This window comes from Oryx dammah, unplaced genomic scaffold, assembly GCF_014754425.2.
Source record: "Oryx dammah isolate SB20612 unplaced genomic scaffold, SCBI_Odam_1.1 HiC_scaffold_4, whole genome shotgun sequence".
In the NCBI taxonomy this organism is placed as follows: Eukaryota; Metazoa; Chordata; class Mammalia; order Artiodactyla; family Bovidae; genus Oryx; species Oryx dammah.
The window spans coordinates 15,826,423-15,847,086 of record NW_024070188.1 but is presented as its reverse complement, the minus strand read 5'-3'; the positions used below and the strand labels follow the sequence as shown (position 1 = coordinate 15,847,086).

The 20,664-nt window shown below is 36.8% G+C and overlaps 1 protein-coding gene across 2 annotated transcripts in view; it reads left to right on the top strand.

Annotated features, from left to right (window-relative positions):
• The window catches only part of CLVS2 (clavesin 2), an 87,650-nt gene extending 68,608 nt beyond the window's left edge, over positions 1 to 19,042 (top strand). For both annotated transcript variants that reach the window (XM_040239009.1, XM_040239011.1), the window contains exon 6: positions 7,366 to 19,042. In XM_040239009.1, the coding sequence (XP_040094943.1) occupies positions 7,366 to 7,453 (88 nt within the window). In that variant the 3' untranslated portion in view covers positions 7,454 to 19,042. The remainder of the gene's footprint in view (positions 1 to 7,365) is intronic.
• Positions 19,043 to 20,664: the final 1,622 nt, after the last annotated feature.

Genomic DNA, 20,664 nt, shown 5'->3' with positions numbered 1-20,664 from the left:
CTTGGTGGGATTTTAAAGCCTTTCATGTTCCTGTGTTTGGATGTCTAGGAGTTTTGAGTCAAAGATGAAGTCATTCGAGGTCACCTCAACCCAGAGTTCTGCTCCAGATTCACAGAGAGTCTAGCTGGCCCCTTAGAAGTCACCCAATCCAGGGGCTTTTCAAACTGTACTTTAAGGTTCTTGTTGAGTGCCTCAGGGCAAGTGGGGTGGCGTGGGGACAGTGCCCCTCTCCACTGCGGTGAGACTGATGGTCTAAACAATTTTTTGGACTTCTGTGTAAGATTTAGAGGGATCCATAGCAAGCACACGCACACACACACACTTCAAACATTATCATTCAAAGCTGTTCCTTTTTCAGTATCATGCCGGGTTTCTCTTTAAACGTTTCTATCGAGCCATTCCCGGGGCAAAAGCTTCTGTTTCCCTACGGCTTTAATCTTTACAGAATTCATTCTTGAGAATATCTCATTTTCTGCTTTGATTCTTGCAGTATTATTAGGCCTGTTTTCTCTCAATCAATGTGTATTTATTCAACACATGCTCTGTAATAGAAGCTTTCCTAAATGTTTTGGATTCAGTGCGTATAAAACATATGTCTTGCCATAGTCTACTGGTGACTGAGGGCAGGGGAGTTGCTAGACACATGCGAATGCAGAACTGACTCTGTGTTCGCATTCTGTAGCAAACCAGAAGACTTCTAATTCTCATGCCACCCCAGGCTGTACCAGCCCAGGCTTCATTTGGATAATGGCAACAAATATTATTTCTTGGTTGATTTCCTGTCCTGGAAACTTACGAACCACAGCTCCTACAGTTTTTCTTCACCTAGTTCAGGGAGGACCCAGGAGCATCTTATATGTCATCCCCAACACTGTCTTACATCCTTCTCTGGTGACAATCTTGTGGTCTTTCAGTTACCACTGACTCATGCAGTGACAACCCTGTTATTTTAGACTGACCTCTTAGATTTGTTGCTGTTGCTGATGCTAGTGTGTGTGGTGTGTGTGGTGTGTGTGTGTGTGTGTGATGCCTTTCTCTCCCAGATTGCTCCACAACTTGGACAAAATGGGAAGGTCAGTGACATCTCCAGCTTTAATTTCTCCATTAATCGACAAGATTATGTTTAAATGAAGTTTGGGATTCTCAACTCATTTCCCTTTAAAACAAGTCTTCCTAATTTGAGTTTTATGCTCTGCTAAAAGGGTTCATTGATGGGCTCTCAAAGGAGTCTGTTAAGTGCTAAAAGTTGTGTTCAAAACTGTGTGTGTATATGTGTGGGTGTATATATATGGGTGTATATATTTTCCTGGTGGCTAAGAGGGTAGAGTTTCTGTCTACAGTGCAGGACACCTGGAGAAGGGAATGGCTACCCACTCCAGTATTCTTGCTTGGAGAATTCCACGGACAGAGGAGCCTGGTGGGCTACAGTCCATGGGGTCACAAATAGCCAGACACAATTGAGTGCTAACATATACACACACATATACGTGTGTTTTTGTGTGCATTTTTTTTCAGGAGAGAAGGCATATTTCATGACATTCTCAAAGTTTTCTAAGACAAAAATGGTTAAAAGCCATTGCCTAAGAATTGGTTCCTTCTGATAAAAATAAAAATCCTAATGGTAATTAACCGGTCCGTTCTGAAAGAGATCAACCCTGGGATTTCTTTGGAAGGAATGATGCTAAAGCTGAAACTCCAGTACTTTGGCCACCTCATGCGAAGAGTTGCCTCATTGGAAAAGACTCTGATGCTGGGAGGGATTGGGGGCAGGAGGAGAAGGGGACGACCCAGGATGAGATGGCTGGATGGCATCACTGACTCAATGGACGTGAGTCTGAGTGAACTCTGGGAGTTGGTGATGGACAGGGAGGCCTGGCATGCTGCGATTCATGGGGTTGCAAAGAGTCGGACACAATTGAGCGACTGAACTGAACTGAACTGAACTGATCACTTATTACCAACTTCTCGTGAGTTAGGCCCTTGTGTACTGTGCTTAGTTGCTCAGTCATGTCTGGCTCTTTGCAACCCCATGGACTGTAGCCCTCCAGGCTCCCCTGTCCATGGGAATTCTCCAGGCAAGAATACGGGAGTAGGTTGTCATGCCGTCCTCCAGGGGAATCTTCCCAATCCAGGGATTGAACCCAGGTCTCCTGCATTGCAGGTGGATTCGTTACCATCTGAGCCACCAGGGAAGCCCAAGAATACTGGAGTGGGTAGCCTGTCCCTTCTCCAGGGGAACTTCCTGGCCCAGAAATTGAACCAGGGTCTCCTGCATTGCAGGCAGGTTCTTTACCAGCTGAGCTCCAGGGAAGCCCTGAGTTAAGCCCTTACCAGGTACTTTTTTTGGGTAAAATTCATTTAATTTTCATAGCAACCCTATTAAATAGATATTTGTATCCCCAAACTCACATAGTCTATATGTAAAGGAACAGGATTCCAGTGTATGAGGTACGGAGTCTTTCCCGTTGTGAATATAACTCTTTTCTGCTCTTCTGTGGCAGCGTGACACAGAATGCCCTCCCTCTAGAACTGAGCTATAGGAGGATTCAGAGACAGCTCTCATAGGCGTCCTCAGTTTCTTCCCTTGCCAGCTAGTGATGCTTGTTTCCTTCAGCCCCGCCTTCTGTGACTTGTTAACTAGTGCGGTGCCTTCCTCTGAGCATACTTCTCTCCATATCTTCTGCAGCCTTGGCTGTATCCTCATCACCTGCACTTCCTCCAAAATTTCTTACCTGCTGTCTTTGCCTCTACCCTTATCCTTCTCCATTTATTATCCATGTGTCAATCAAAATGATGTTTTTAAAGTATAAATCAGGTTGTTTAACTTCTCTGCTTTGAATTTTTAATGACTGGTAATTATACAAGGCATACAATCAATTTCATATTGTGACTTACAATATGCTGTGTAATCTTGACTCTGCCTACCTCTTTCCTCCAAGTTTATCTCCCTTTACTCTCCACCTTTCACACACAGCAGTTTTCTTTATTCTCCTTCAGCCTCTGGTTGGAATGTCCTTTTCCTCTATCTTCCAATGGCTGGCCCCAATCAAAGGTCACCTCCTCCAGAAGGTCTTTTGGTTAGTCACCAGGTCTTAATAAGCTCTACTCTGCCTTTTAGCCACTTCCAATCAATCATCTCCTTTATTTTCTTTATAGCTCATTATTAGCCTGTGAAATGATTGATTGGATTTAATTGTTTATCTCTTTCATCCTGCCATGTAAGCTTCAGGGAGACTTCATTGGCTTTGTCTATCCTGTTTTCTTCTGAATCTTCAGTGCCTGGAGTAGAATGTGGTGCACAAAGCATGCTCACGAAGTACCAGCCAAATGAAAGAGTTCTCTTCTGTCTGTCAGTGGTCAGTGTTTAGAACGGTAGAGGTGACATCTGATGCTATCACTGCTTCCGCTGAGATTCCAGAATCCTGGCTCTGCAGCGTAGACCTCACTGGCTTCCTCCGTTTACTGTTGTTCTCACTGTTGCTGCCTTTCAGGCTGCCAAGGTACATTGCTGACTCACATTGAGATCCTTAAAACTAGTCTCCTTACTTCTACACCTTTATCCTCATAACTCTCTATTTCTATATTTAGCTCTTTCTTCTAAGCACATTATTTTAATTGATTGACATCATCTTGTCAGATTTGGTTCTGGCGATCCACCTTTTGAAGTCTTTTTGGATCCTGCTTCTCTTTCCCAATTAATTAGGCCATTTTGTCCCCTGCAGACTTAGCTCATAGCATGATGACGTCCCCAACCCCAAGTTTCTTGCTTCTAACTTGGGCCAATTGGAATTTCAGACACCCTTTGTTTGGTATAGGTTTTGCATCCTGTGAAGCTTATATGGTTCTATTTGAAAACTCCTGAAGAATGAAATCAAGAGAGTTGTTTCACATGATTTTTATCTTCTCTTTGGCAGGGAATAGCAGTTCCCCATCAAGGATGGGATAAAATTGTTTCTGGATCCCACCTTTCCTTCATTTTCTTTTCCAGTTTTATATCACTTTTAGATTGAGAGGGGGGAAAATCATTCCTTCACAAATGAGTTGTAGATAACTGTTCCTTTGGGTGAATTCAGCTTCTTGTATAGGAAGAAGAAATAGCAACCCACTGCAGTATTCTCACCTGTAAAATCCCATGGACAGAGCAGCCTGGTGGGCTACAGTCCATGGGGTCTCAAAAAGTTGGACATGACTGTGTGACTGAGCATGATAGGAAGAAGATTATGTTTTGTGTAAATTTGTGGAAAGATAGCATAATCAAGTGAAAGAATACAAAGCTCATTAGATGATGGGTAATATGTGCTTCCACTTTATTAAATAATATTCAGCATCTATTGTTACTACCTGTCAAATTCTATCTAATGTTTTTTATATATCAACTCCTTTACTTTTCTAAACAACTAATAAGGTGATACTGTATCCATCTTATTGATGAGAAAACCCAGGTACAGAGAAGGTAAGTAACTTCTACCTGTTCGTAGCTACAAAGCCACAATGCTAATATTGGAACACAGGCAGCAGTATTCTGTAAGTCATTTCTTTAACTGCTACCATATGCTATTTACCAGAATTAATGCTGGGGATTATGCATGCATTATTGATTGCACTTGATCCTTAGTACATTTGTTATGATGCAGATGTTATTTTCCCCATTTCACAAGTAAGGGAACAAATCTTAGGACATTCAAATAGCCTCCAGTTGGTCATGGAACTAGTAAATCACAGGAAGTGGAATTGGAATCCATTTCTGTCCAAAATCGAGTCTTTCAAGCACCAAGGTATAGCACAATATTGTCAATGCATAATAAATGAATAAATGATACCTGGATAATTAAAGTCAAACTACAGGTTTTCACAGGAAAAAGTTATTCATTGAAAGACAGCGGAGGCTGGAGACTAAGACGTACCATAAGTTAATGACAGATAGCTTCCTCTGTTGTAGTTGAAAAAGACCAATTCAATAACCAACCATGCACAAATAACCCTGTTGTTTTGTACAAGAGGGCAAGAAGAAAGTTTAGACTAAAACAAAACAGGACACTTGGGACAATTAAATACCAAAAAAGTCTTAATCGAAAATTGTTTCTTTCTGTCTTACTTTATTGAAGAATTTCTCTGCCTATGGAGCCAGCAGCGTTCATAATCAGACAAGTCTAACATCTGTAGCGCATGATAAAAACAAACTAGAAAGTTAATCCCAGCTTGAATAGTGCACTACAATTTAAAATATTTTATTAAAATTGCCATGAAAGAAAGAAAGAAAGAAAGAAAGAAAGTGAAGTCGCTCATTTGTGTCCAACTCTTTGGGACCCCACAGACTGTAGCCTACCAGGCTCTTCTGTCCTTGGGATTTTCCAGACAAGAGTACTGGAGTGGGGTGCCATTGCCTTCTCCAGGGGATCCTCCTGACCCAGGGATTGAATCCAGGTCTCCCGCACTGCAGGTAGACGCTTTACCACCTGAACCACCAAAGTAGTTAAGGAAAGTAACAATATATAAGACGTGTGTGTGTGTGTGTGTGTGTGTGTACAATGTGTGTTTTAATAGAACATTATAGCAAATGCTAAATGTGTAGACTCTATGCTGTCTGAAGAGCTTTAGCGTGTACTTAATATTATTAGGATGTGCCTCAACATTTGTATACTTTGTGAGATTTTAAAATAACTTTTCTGTAAAGAATTTTTTTCTTCACAGGATAAATTGCTTTATCTTCATCACTCTCCAGTTTGAATGCTTGACATCCAGCTTCTTTCAGTTTGGAAAGTATTTATTGGATAAGAATTAAGACATTGAAATCCTACTGTGTAACAGACTCTGTGACATACATTGTGTCTGTTGTAAGAGAGACACTGATAAAGTCCCTGCTTATGGAACTCATAGTCCAGCGGGCACTAGTTGTCAGGTTAACCCTCTTAGTGCAGGACGTTAAATGAACCTCTGCGTATTTTAGCATGGATTCATCTTGGGGAACCAATTATTTTAGTTGAGTCTAAGAAAAATAATGTGACAGGTCTAATCACTAAGTGTTTTGTGCAATTGTCAATTGTGTTAAAGTGTATTTTATTCATGTACTATGTTCTAAGATAAATTATCATTGCTCCTTTCCCTCTTTCTTTCTCTCTCCTGCACAGACACATGTGCATACACACACACACACAAACACACACCATATTCAACTGTGGTTAGTCTCCATTCTGATTTATGCATCTAATACCTATTACTGAGATAAAACAGTGAAAATGACTTAGAAAATAAACCTCCTGATGTAACTGTTCTCACCTTCCTCTTTATTCTCGCTTTAGAAATGAATTGAAGTTTACTTAAATGAGAGTCGATTTATCAGTTAATCTTGTAATTATTTTTGCTTTGATAATTCCTTCCATTGCTGTTCTTTTTCATTAGCATGTGTAGTTGTATTTTCACTTATAGTCTTTCTTTTTGAAAGTTAATGAGGTCTACTAAGATGCATATTGTCCCAGCAATAGCCAAATGCCTGGAATGCAGCAGCAGGGGAAAAATTCATTACGGAGGAGGAATTTAAAAGGACGGCTGCTTCTTTAATGCCGTAGCCATTAAGATGGCAGCTTCCTGCCACCACAGTAGCACGTTTCATTGACTTTCCTCCTTCTCAGTGTTGTTTCCTGGTGATGAATTGAGATGTAATTCCCACCTGCTATCAAAAGCATATGTAAGGGTTTTCACATTATTTGTTTCTCTAATAGTAAAGTACTGCTGCCCAAATAAGAGAGTTTTTTAAAGTTTTAAACTTTTTTAAAGTTTTAAAGCGTTTCATAGATTTTCAAGTATAAGATTGATTTTATTCAGATGTTCTAGTGGACAATTTAACAAAACTCATATTGAAATATTGATTTTCTCCTAATGTGCTCGTTATGTGTTAAAAGAAAAGATGGTTAACAATGCACATTCCTGTTGAAGTTGTTTCATAAGCCCTTTTAGCCAGAAATCAAGGCTCCTATTATTTCCACTTCATTTCTTATCATGGTAAATTCACCATAATCATTTCCCCTTTTAGTAATGTCCTCTTGGAATATGTCAGTCCTGTACTAGAAGTTCTCAGTCGCAAAGGAAAGGCTCTTCTTGATTGTAAAGATGAGAACTTAAGCCTGTTATGGTGTATTTAGAATCCTCTGTTGTGCACTATTGTGTTTAGAGGCCAGAGGGGGTTGCTTCCTCTGAAACAATCACCGTAAGTGTGAATCTCTCTCAATGTGCGGCATTCTCTGTTCATAAATCCCTTGATGTAGAAGTTAATCCACATCAGAGAGAGAAGGAATAAAGGAGAAAAGACAGAGAAGAGAATGTGATTGCTTGGCAGTAACGCGCTGACATTGGCTTTATCATTTCCAGATCCCAATCAGTTGTGGATCCTACAGTGCTAAAACGCATGGATAAAAGTGAGGAAGAAAACATGCAGCCTTTGCTCTCTCTGGACTGATAGCGTCTCTACCCTCTCCATGGATTAGAAACGGAAGGTACATGTTTTCAGCACCAGGGCCAGCGCTGTGGATGAATTACCAGCTGGAAACTTATTTATTCATGTTAATGTAGCATAATATATAATAAGGCATCAGGCTTTCCCATTTGCCTGAACCATGGGTGCCCTGGTCTAGATTTAAAGAAAAGTCAATAATTTATTCTGTAAGTGCCAAGTTCTTTGTAAATACAATGTAATCTTCACGTCAAGTTTGTAAATTTTAGTAGTAACTTAAATTGGAAGATTGGCTTTTGAGTCCATGCCAGTGATATGAACTGTAACAAGAACAGAAAAGATACATAAACAATCGAAGCTAATTAAATGTAGCCCTGTTTCCTATGGAGCCATATTTCAGCTATCATAGTGATTGTTTCGTTGTTTTCCTCTGAAACTCTCTGTCATACTCAAATGTATGTTTAATGGGCACAGGGAGCTAAATGATTCTAGGAAATTATTATGATAAATGTATTTCCTGTCTAGGGGTTTTCAGTTCACAGAAAATGTACCCTAGTGACTATCACTGGCCTTGAATTTGGGAGGCAAGAAATGGCAAATAACTTGGTAAAGTCAACACTTGAACTCTTCTATGTTGTTTAGTTCCTGGAGTCTTGTGAAAAAATATGTTCCCCAAAGTAAGACGTGGAATTCTGAAAGGGAGTGGATTCTTTATAAACTGCTACCTTCACACTGTGTCCTTGACTCAAGATCCCATTATATGCCTGTCTGGTGTACTTTAAGAACTTTATCCCAAAAAACTCTTTGACCAAGAGAAAGAGAACCAATACTTGAGTAGTGTTTGACAGCTGATTTTGAACAGAAAAGTTGCCAAGTACTGAGAAGGGGCTAATTTCTAATTCTTGTGACTGGTTGAAAAAATATATATATTCACACACACACACACATATATATTTTTACTGAGCTTTGGTAAATCTGTGACGTGACAGGCTTATAAAATAAATCATGCATATTCAATGGTCTTAGAGATGTTATAGATTATTGTCTGAGATGTTAACTCTGGAAAACCACTTCCACTAAAGTTAATGAAAATGAGGTATTGTGAAACAGACTTCCTGTGAATTTATTTAAGGGAATTCAATTTAATTTGTAATGCAATCTTGTATCTGTGCCATGTCAGTGAAATATATTTTTTTCTTCAAAAAAAAAAAACGCAACAGGTCTCAACATAGCATAGGCAGTATCAGGTGACAGAGAATAATACTGTTTTTCTCAAATTCAGGTTAATTATCCTAATGATCCTGGAAGTACACATTTTCTTCTCAGAAAAGATTTTAAGAACATATTGCATCTAAGAGACATAATGAAAGCTTCTGAGGGCATCTGAGAGCCTATGTTATTAAATCTAGATTTGGAATCCTTATGTTAAAGTTTTCTTTTCACAAAAATTTTGCAAGGATAGCACATTTTAAAAATTTAACTTTAAATTTCAATTCTAGTGTGAAAAAGCCAAGATTCTTACCACCCTTTCAGAGTGGTAATTTTTGAGACTGAGACTTAACCATTAAAATATTGTCTTGAAAGAAAACTATCTCAAGGAACTTATGGAAACCAACAGAAATAAAGGCATGTAGCAGCCTTTATATACTTTTTAGCCAAAAGCTTTAAAAAGTCCAGTTATAATTCTGTAGCCCAGAATCTTAAAATTAATATCAATACATGATTCTGCTGTGTCACCAATGAACTGTCTAGTATTTGTAAAAATACATAAATACACATAGATATTATGAATGAAAGATACCTTTAAAATGCCAACCTCCAATCAACTGCAGAAGAATAATGAGTCAGTTCCTCTGCTCTACCCATAAATGTTGTAGAGATTGGAATGCACTGGAAGAAAAAGCCACAGTAACTCTAATCTTTTTAAGAACCCTGACCAAAGGTGTTCTTATGTTTTTTTCCTACTTGGCGTCGTACATTTTTTAGCCCTGGGCTCTATATACTGTACAAGCAAGTGTTAGACAGTATGATGCATTGGAATAAAATGAAACAACTAAGTTCAGAAGGCCAGTCAACTTTTCATTTTCATGAGTTTCTTTGATATGCACCATTTATTGCCAAATTCAGAATTCTACCAGCTTCGGATGTCAACCAGCATAGCCGGCTTTTTTCCCCTGTCATATGTAAAAATAACTCGGAAGGCATATTTTATATGTATACCTACCCACGTATGAGTGTCATTCACACTCTCTCACTACCCAACATTTGGAACCTGCATTGGCATTGCTGCTCGACTGCTCTCCTTCAAATGAGCAATTGAGAGTTGTCTGGGTTGTGTAAAATATTTTTAAATGCCTGAACAAATGACAACAATGTTGTATTTGAAATTGCTGTATCTCGTTCAGTCTGCCTATGATATCTGCAGCCTGAAAAGAAAACTTTCAGTAATCTTTTAAAGCTGCTTATAGAACATTTGATCAACTTTACGAATTTTCCCCTCAGCACCAGCTAACTGACACCATTTAGGAGTTTTCTTTTTCCTCATGATTTTCTGTGGTATGTGGTTATGTTTAATGTTACATAACTTAATAAATGGGGCTTCCCTGGTGGCTCAGCGGGTAAAGCATCTGCCCACAATGTGGGAGACCCGGGTTCAATTCCTCGGCTGGGAAGATCCCCTGGAGAAGGAAACAGCAACCCCCTGCAGTACTTAATAAATAAGCACCCTTATATTCTTTCGATTTGCTTGAGATAGTACATCCCCACTCATACACAGACACAAACACTACACTGTTCGCCCTAATGATTTGCCTCTCTATTTTGACAGCTGTGCTTTTCCTTTTCAGTTATCTTGTTACTTAAACTTTGTAGACGTCAAAGAATCATCACATTTGATTTGGGATAGGCCAGTCATTCATTTACTCCCTTCACTCAGCCTTCCCTACCTTCTACATCTGGTAACATTTCTTTTCTCCAATTTTTCAGGGGCAGCTGCTTCCAAAGCTGGTTAAAAATAAGTAGCTTCCTTATGTTTTCAGTGGTATTTGCACACATTTTTGACTGATATTTTTAAAGGAAGAGATTATCATAAAAATATCCTCTAAGAAATATGAAGTGCCTCTTTTAAAATGGAATAAAGCAGTGATACTAGAATAATGGATTCTATTTGTTCTCTCTTCCAAAAAGTAAATACATGCATCTCTATTATAAGGGTGAAATACAGATGTCATTTGAAGAAGGATATTTAAGGTCTTACTTTGAGCTTTCTTGTATAGTATTAAGTCTTCATTGTGCAAGTTCAATACAGTAACTTGAAAACATTATTGACAAACAAAAAGACAGTATTAAATTGAGTTTTGCAAGCAAGTTTTTGAAATGGGCATGCATGATTACTTTTATTTCAATAATGGTTTATGTAGGTGTGAGCAGGGACATTCCTTAAGTGTTTCCATGTAAAATCCTTGTTTTCTTTACAATACTGGAAATTCACACAATCATAAGCAGGAAAGCCAAGCAGCCGGGTTCTCTTTAATATTAACTAGGTCACATTGTTAAATTAAACATTTGAAGTTTCTGTAATATTCCTGAGGAAAGAGAGGCCCTCTAAGGCATCCAGAAAATGCAGAGTTGTTTTAGATATCAAGAAATATGTTTACAACTTGTCACAAAGAGAAACTTGGGGCCATGGCAGTGTGTCTTTAGGAACAGACTTCCTTTTCTTCTACAAATAACCCCAAAGCATATGGACATACCTTTACAGAAGTTCTATCAAGAAAATCTGCTGAAAAGTTGTACAGTCCTCTGTTATTTAAGTGTCTAGCTGGTTTGGTTGGTTAATAATACCTCTTTGGTTTCTTATTTGTTATGTATTTATTGATGATTACTTGAAACATTGCTTTCAGTTATGCGGCTTTTTCAGAATGATTTTCAACACACAAAATAAATGGAGCAGAGCTCTGGTACGATGTGTGAACGTTCAGATTTGGTATTTATATTTTTTGCATCAGTCAGCTAATAGGCAAATGTTCCATTTTATATGTGCTATATAGATATTATAGATATATGGTCTAAGAAACAGTGATACATTTTAAATTTATGAGGCTATTAGATCATGTAGGAATCAGCAGATTATCTAAAATATATTGGAACAAACAGAGAGGATTGGCTAGGTGGGTAGCATGTGTAATTATCTTTAGCAATGAAAAGGATTTTTTTTTTAAATTTTTCCTTTAGTTGAGAAAACTGCTTTCTGATATGTTATTAGAACTAGTTAGCAGTGTTACCAGTATTCTTGCCTGGAAAATTCCACAGACAGAAGAGCCTGGTGGGGTATAGTCCATGAGGTCGCAAAGGGTCAGACATGACCCAGCACACACACACATATCCAGCACTATTAGTAAACAGTGAAAGGGAGAAAATAATCAATATAAAAGAAGGCTTGGCTTTCAAAATTATTATATCTCAACTTAAAGAATATAATTTTTTTCATGAGTTGAAGTTTTTATTTTGTAAATATCTATAGGTTAGCCCCACACATGGACATAATACTGTGAAATCTATTCTGTGCTGTGTAGAAATTTATTCCCCTGTTCCATAGGGAAAAAATATAGTCATTCACTGGACTGAAACACCCAAGTTGTACTATTTTTTTAAAGGAGTGCAAATGGTACTGTTGAAATAAAAAGATATATTTAGAAACCAAATAAGTATAGGTATTAAATACAATAAATGCACTTTTATAATAAATTGTGGACATTGTTATATTTAGATGGTGTTTGGTCAGTATTTGACTTAGTTTCAAGTTTCATGCATACATTTTTGTCCTTAATGATACTGATGCATTTATTCTGTCAAAATTAGTTTTTATGGTGAATGAGAGGGACCTAGATGAGAATCAAAATAAACTTTAACAAAACAGTTAAGAGTAAACAAATCCTAAACCATATTAAAAAATTGCAATGAATTATAATTGGTTTACATATAACAGAGGTTCAAAGCTTTGTCTTGTTTCTCACTCAGTCTTTCAGTTTTCATATTTTTGTAAAAGATAAATGAAACTTTCCAACCTAAGTAGTTTTTGTTTTCAAAACTGTCCAGATTAAATAAGAATACTACTAAGCATACTCTTTACTATCTGGCTCAACTACCTTTGACCTTTTGAAGGAGTTGTTTATTATAATACAATATTATAAATGATATAATTTTGAATAAATATACATTTCTGCTTTTAAAAAAGCCTTTATTTTGCATATGGTAAATGTTGAATTTTGTAGTGTGGATCTGTTGCATCTGTGAAATGGAGATTTCTAAAATGTCATCTAAAAATGGACAACAGTAATTTCATTTTGAGAGAAATTGTAGTTAGCCATTTTGGTTAGAACACCTGAAATTTTCTGATACTTGTATGTTTGGGGTTAAAGGGAAAAACACAGTTTCATCAAAATTACATTTTCATTATGTTGTAACTTCTAGATAAGTCTTCAAAGGACAGCTTGAAAGAAGAAAGTTAACTTCTAAGTCTCATGGAGCAGTGGGAATGATCAATAAGTAAAATAGCATTTTCATGCAAAGTTATTGGATTAAACAAGAAACTAATTTTAAAAGCATTAATTTAAATAAATCCTATAAAAATAATTCTGGTTCAAAATATTAAGTAAAATAAAATTTTCAGTTTAACTTGAAAAAAATGCCTACTCAATAAATACACCGTTGTATCTTCTGTGAGTTTCCTCATTTATCCTATCTGTGCATGAAAAATCATCTAATGAGGGAAAGAGACATCTGGAACCCTTTATAATTGATGTATGACTTTAGCTCAGATGCAAATGATTTTCCTGTGCACAACTTTTGAGGTTATCATGTCTCTTAGAGTTACTTCTTTCCCCAGCTCTGTCAGGAGAAGCCCAAGTTTTCTAGCAGCTACTGGAGCATTCTGATGGGAATAAACGCAGGCAACCAGAGAATACTAAAAAAGCCAGAGATACAGCCTGCACTTCTTGTCGCCTAAAAGTGCATTAACTGTAGCATTAATTCTAAATACAGAAGATGATTTCAAAATGTCAAGAGTTTCTGATATCAAGAGTTAAATATCAAGAAAAGAAGGCATGGGGACATGATGGACAGGGCGGTGATGTGGAGCAGCACCAAAACCCTTATCTCTGAGTAATCACTTTTCTCTGAAGATAAGATATACTCTTATTCCCCTTTAGCTTCCCCAGGGGCTCAGCCTTAAAGAATCCACCTGCAATGTAGGAGCTGCTGAAGACATGGGTTCAATCCCTGGGTAGGAAAGACCCCCTGGAGGCAGAAATGGCAACCCACTTCAGTATTCTTGCCAGGAGAATTCCATGGACAGAGGAGCCTGGTGGGCTATAGTCCATAGGACACGACTCAGTGGGCTTAGCACACACAGATGCTCTTATTCCCATTTTTCTAACTGGAAACATAAAAGTATCCACTGGAAACTGTATATGCTTTGTAATCTTTTCAGGAAAAAAAATGCTGCATTATACACATAAAAACACAATTCACTCAGTTGCATAGGACTGAAATATTTGCATGCTGATTTATAAGTCTTGAAAATTTTAAAATACATATAATAAGACTTTATTGCTAGAAAATTATTAAATGTTCTTTGTATCTGGGATTCATGGAAAAGGCTGGTAATATCCTTTCTGTTGAATCCATATATCTAAACATTTCATTTGGATATTTAATGGAATACCGCATTTAACACTGATGAAACTAAATTTCTTTATCCTGAACCTGCTTCCTCTTTATAACCTTCCCATCTCACTAAGTCAGTCCTCACCTTCCAGTTTCTAGGGCTTAAAATTTTATAGTCACCCTTTCTCTCTCTTTTTTAAAATATCTCAGAACCACATCCAATCTGCTAGCTCATAGTTTCCACACTCTGTCTACTTCTCTAAACTTTATCATCAGTACCTTGCTCCAAGACCTCACTTTCCACCTGGAATAATAATCTGAAAACTCGTCTCCTTGCTTCTGCTCTTGCCCTCTAGAGTCAATTTCTAACACATTAGCAAGGATGAGCTCAGGTGATTTCATTCTTCTGAAAACCCTCTGTAAGAGTAAAAACCAGGGTCCTTATGTTGACGTTTGAGGATTGATAGAAAGTTTGTAAGCACCAGAATAGCAGAAGAACATATCTTCTGATTGGGCTGGCATCATTACCTGCACAATGCCAACATAATTGTTAAGTAATCTTTTGCTTCTGAAGTTCTAGACACTGTACTCTTTCACTCCGACTTTGATTTTTCTTAGGTCATCTCTTAAGCTTTCATCTACTCTTTATTATCTCCTTGTCATCCTTGCAATTCTAGGAACTTGTCAAGCATTCCTCCACTTCAAAACTTTCACTCTCTGTTGCTCCTGCCTCTTTCCGCCAGATAGCCCCGTAACTTTTCCCCTCATCTCCTTAAGATCTTTGCTCAAATATCACCTTCTTAGAACTCTCTGGATGTCCCTGTTTAAAACTACATGGTCCTTTGATTCTTCACATTTTTTTTCTGCTCTATTTCTTCTCCATAGCTTTTATCACCTCCTAATACGCCATAAAGCTTATTTATTTTGGTCACTTTACATTTTCCTCTAATAGCATATGAACACACAGGCAGGGATTTTTGTCTGTCTTCTTTACCACTGCATTACCAGTGCCTTGAATAGTGCCTGGAATTTAGTAGCAAATCCAAGAAGATTGCATGAATATCTTAATTTGTTGTTTCAGCTCGTTATATATTAGCTGGTAGTATACATTTGAGAAGGGCTCTTTTTTTTTTAAGAAGTTTTTTAAAAAATTCATCATCAAAGTGAGAATTTCACCTCTCTGATGATGGTGGAATCATGAACCAAGAATTACATTCCTCTTTCTCCCAAATCTGGTTTCCACCCCAGGGCCTAAGTTTTACATCAGTGTATGAGCTTCATCTTTGGAAGCTTTATCTAAGATCATTAAATATTGTGTCTAAAGAATCATGGCTTATATTTATACCTAGAGAGACTACAAGATACCTCAGATGAAAAGTCATTTTGAACTCAAAAACAATAGCAAATTGTTCTTAGTTGATTACTCTAGTTAATTCCAATCTTTAAAAATTGAAGAATGTTCAATATGAAAGAAAGATTAAGAGAATATGCATATATACTTACTTTTACTGGAAAGGAAAAGAGGAGAAGGAAGGAAATAGATTATGATCATCCTTCCTCTGAAACAATAAATAGTATAAATGAGGAAGTTCTTTTATGTTTCTAAATCTTCTTCTTATCTAGAAATCTATATATTGCAACCACTTAATCGATGAACCCTCTTAACAGAAGTCTTATCGCAACTGGGTTTTATATTTGATATCTTTCCATATTTTTCACTATCCTGACACCACATGATAGGAATTGATCAAGCTTATATGTTCTAACTGCATTTCCAGCTTTCTCCCTTCACCTCTGTATTTCACTTGCAGATACTGTTTTCTGAATTTTACAATCACATTTTTGGTCCTTAACAATCCCTCCAACCTTTTTTTTTTTTTTACTATTTTGACAGATTTCCTTATAGCTTTAGTAAACAGAGATCTTAGATATTGGTTCTTGGTATGACAGGTTTTGACTTTCATCCTTTGCAGTTTGTTTTATTCTTACTAAACTGGTTCTGTTCCTTTTCTTCCACTACACCTTTTCCTACATTACAGTAGTTCAATCCAACAGGTTTATAGTTTTTCTACCAGGACTTCTGTTAAGAAGACACTGAACATAAAAGGTTGGTTAGTGGTATTGAAGAAGGAACTAGAAGTTGAAAAATATAGATATTTGACAGTGTTTTCAGAAGACAACCAGTCTTTAGTGACTTTTTGGTGGATATTGTGTGCACTGATACTCAGTGTTGATCATGTTTCTTGTCAATTACTTAAAAATATAGCATTCAGGGTTAATGGATAGTTTGGAAAATCTTCTACAGAGAAGAGTCTAAATGGCTCCTGCTCAGAAACGAGGCAGGATTTTCTTGTGTTTATATCCTTGACAGTCTGTAGAGTGGAAGCCATTTGCCTCTGTGGTCTCCTTTTTTGTCAGTCTTCAAGAATGTGTTTAGTACCACTTCAGAGATAAAGAGTTCAAGCTCAGTACATATAGAATATGAAAGATACTATAGGTTGTGTTGTTTTATTATTTTTTATGATTTAATCCTAACAATATGTTCTTTGATAAATGTATTAGTTACATTCACTGTTTAATGCACGAAGAAATTTTACAAAGTAGGTCACTTTTTATTATATTCTTAAGCCCATAGTATCAATGTTTCCTTTAATGTCTAGATTATTTCATTTAATGTCTAGATTATTTCATGCCTTTGTTGATTTCTGAGGACAAATGGACTTCTGTTAAATAAAATGTTGCTAAATGAAATTTCAGATTCTGAAATGTGAATGTGTGTAGCCCTTTAAATCTTTTCATCATAAACTAAAATTTTGTAAATGTAGAAGACACATCATATCAAATAGCTATGAATAATACATTTGTCATTAAACATGGAAACATGAAGCTGGTGTTAGTATTTGAAAGTATAAAATACTTTTAAAAAGACTTTGAATGTGTGGGCATATTGTAATGTTATTTTGAATTTATTGTTGACTCAATCAAATACATTTTATGAGATTATTATAAACAACAAGTCACTAGAAAGAACTTAGTGACTTCTGGAATGACAGAGTATCTCCAAGCCAGTGTTAGTTATAAAGTCCTCCCCTGAAGCAGTGGAATGGACTGGATGATGATTTCAGTTTATTTCATTTTTAACGTTAACAAACATTTATTGAGCACTTATTCTGTCCCAGGTACTGTCCTAGGCTCCAGAGGTACAGGAGTAAACAAAACCAAGCCTGTGTCCTTCTGAAAGTCTCATTCTAGGGGAGAAGACATACAAAAAGCACATAAGCAAAATTATATACTGTCAGTTAGTAGTGTGAGTACAATGAAGACTTCTTAGTTTAAATTGTGTCCTCTCTGGCACACTGGGCTTCCCTGGAGGCTCAGATGGTAAAGAATATGCCGAGGTGCGGGAGACTCGGGTTTGATCTCTGGGTCAGGAAGATCCCCTGGAGAAGATCCCCACTCCAGTATTCTTGCCTAGAGAATCCCATGGACAAAGGAGCCTGGTAGGCTACAGTCTATGGGATCACAAAGAATCAGACACGACTGAGCAACTAACGCTTTGTGGCACTCTTGTTTCCTCAACTGTGAAGTAGGACAATACTTGTACCGAAAACATGAGCTAGATCTCATTATATATCCTCTTGTTAGTCTGGCCCCTTACTCTTCATGGAAAAATACAATATAATCTTTCTATATCCATGCTATCTGGGGATGGTGATCAGGATTCTTCAGTTTCTTCTTTTCTGCTCAGCGCTGGCAGTGGTTCCCAGGGTTGCCTATGCTCACAGAAAATGCATCTCGCAACCTGCCTTTCAGGATCATCCAGCGGTGCCAGCTTCTCCTCAGTTTTGTCACTTTTAAGGGAAATTCCATACTGCTTTAATTTATTATGAGTGAAACATAAGAAAAGAAGACTAAAGAACCAAAGATAAATGAGTCCTAATAGACTGAGCAATTTGATTTTTCCATTTAATAGCTTACTTTCCCTTATCCACAGAGAAAACCTGGATGGGTTTGGGTGTATTTCTTCTATGTACCACAGTTAAAGGGAGCTCTGATTGTCCACCCAGAGGTGTTAATTTAGGTAGCATGAAAAGGATTACTTCCTCTTGGTATGTGAAACTTAGTGAGTTTTGTTTTCTTATAAATGGGTCATATTATAAAATATTCAGAGAATCTTGTCATGGGAGAGTCTGAAAATTTGGACAGAGTACAGGATACCATGAATATTGATTATAACTCATCTAGGAGGAGCTGTGAGCAAATAAAAGTTTCTCTTATGAAACAGATTAAAAAAACAGCAAATGACTTCTGTCTTAGAAAAACAAATCACTGAATAAAAGTATCTACATTAGGGCAGGATGGAATGCCAGGTTAATTAATTAAAATAAAAACTGAGTCATCTTTCATATACTTTCATAAAGGGATATTTCAGATGGTCAACAATTGATTCTTAAATTCATGGGGAAAACCCAGATAATCTATTATGGTTATAATAAAACATCCTGCCTTTGAAAGCAGTAAAGTATTGCCTATTTTTGTGAACTGATATGTTTCTGAAGTCTTTGTAAATTTATTTCTCTCATTGACTATATACTAAAGATTTTAGCTAGAAAAAAAAAGTGACTTTTATACAATTTTCATACAAAAAGGCATTTGAAAGCAATTTTTCTTGTAGAAAGAATTTTAAACCTATTTTGCCACAGTTGCTCTTTTGTCATTTAACGGATGTTATAAACATGGCTTAACAAATTTTTCTCAAAAATAATAAAGCAAATTATTGATATAATTCAAGACTTAAAAAAAGATCTAAGAATCTGTAGGCCTAAATAATTTTAAACTTGGAACAATGATGAGAATATTTGATAATTATTCAATATATTTGATTAATGAACACTGACAAAGAATTGTTAATACCCAAGGAAAAAAAGCGGGAAAAAAAAAAAAAAGCTTTCTTATTACTCAGCCCTCAGGCATGGCTCCCCTCACCATAACCCAAAACCACCTCTCTTTTTGCTTTCTTTGAGAATAATAGATATTACTACTGGAAGATCCTTTAGAGATTAAGCAATCCAGATTGCTCATTTTATTGGTGTTTCTATAAATATACGATTATTTATAGTATAATATAAGGTTTGTCTTGCTAAAAGTCACACAACTAGTTAAGTGAAATGCTGGTACTAGAATGAAGATTCAACCAGTTTGGAGATAATGTTGTTGCTTTTAAGCAATGTTGTTGCTTCCTTGTTCTCTCCACCCTTTTCTATTAAACTATGTTCTGCATATGATCCCGTTTCATTTTTTTTCCATACCATTTAATGTGCTTGGAATTCTCAACCAGTATTATATTGGGTAAACATCTACCAATGCAAAAAGCACAATATTCAGGGTTATTAAAATTAGAAACAGACTGTACATATCCCCTATTCCGTCTTTGAAACGATCTTTAGTGAAAGTCGCTCAGTCGTGTCTGACGCTTTGCAACCCCATAGTCCATGGAATTCTCCAGGCCAGAATACTGGAGTGGGTGGCCTTTCCCTTCTCCAGGGGCTCTTCCCAACCTAGGGATTGAACCCAGAGATCGAACCCAGGTCTTCCGCATTGCAGGCGGATTCTTTACCAGCTGAACCACAAGGGAAGACCTTGAAAGGATCTTAACCATCAGCATATGTGGCATAATCCCAGTCCTGCAGGAAGATGAAAGTTTATCAGGCCTGTGACTAAAATAGCAATAGTCACTCTACGAAGCCAGCTATCTTGTGTTCAGAAGCATGTGTTTCTTTATTTCAAGAAGAAAATGGGATGGGGAGCACCTCAGCATAATTACTCAGCTTAACTCTTGACTATCTTCTCTACATTTGTCAATGATTGAAGGCAAGTCAAAGATCAGGAAGTTGGTGACTTTTCCTGTCATGGTGGCTGCCAATCAACTTTGTGTTGTGTGGGAGAGTTGTGGTACTGTTTGGGAGATAGCTTCCCACACGCATTTTCCCTAATGTGTTACCTTATTATGTACTTTGGTCATAGGATTTGCTATAGGAATTTTATGGACTGCCAAAGAGTCAGATACAGCTTAGTGACTAAACAACAAAAATCTTAATGGATTGGATTTCCTCAAATCTTAAGAGAAAGTTGGAGAGAAAGTTGGGTCTTAATAAATTGGTTAATCTAAGTATACAAAAATATTTAATTCAGTTCACTAAAAGGGAGTAAGAAGATTCTGTTTCAGAATTTACCTGAGATTATCTCAGCATTGCTATTGTTGAGATTGGAAAATGGTGGCTTTGGAGTTACTGGGTCATTATCATTTTAGTTGACTTTTAAACTGCATTCTTTTAATTTTTTAATTAATTTTAATTGGACTTTAGATGTTTTACAATGTTGTATTTGTTTGTATTATGCAGCAAAGTGCTTAAGCCATATATTAATATATACATATATCCCTCCCTTTTGTTTTTTAAAATAATGTGTGAAAATATGGTATTAGACCCATACTGAGAATAGTAACATAAATGTTACACAGAGTAAACTATCTTAAAATAATGCACTTAAAA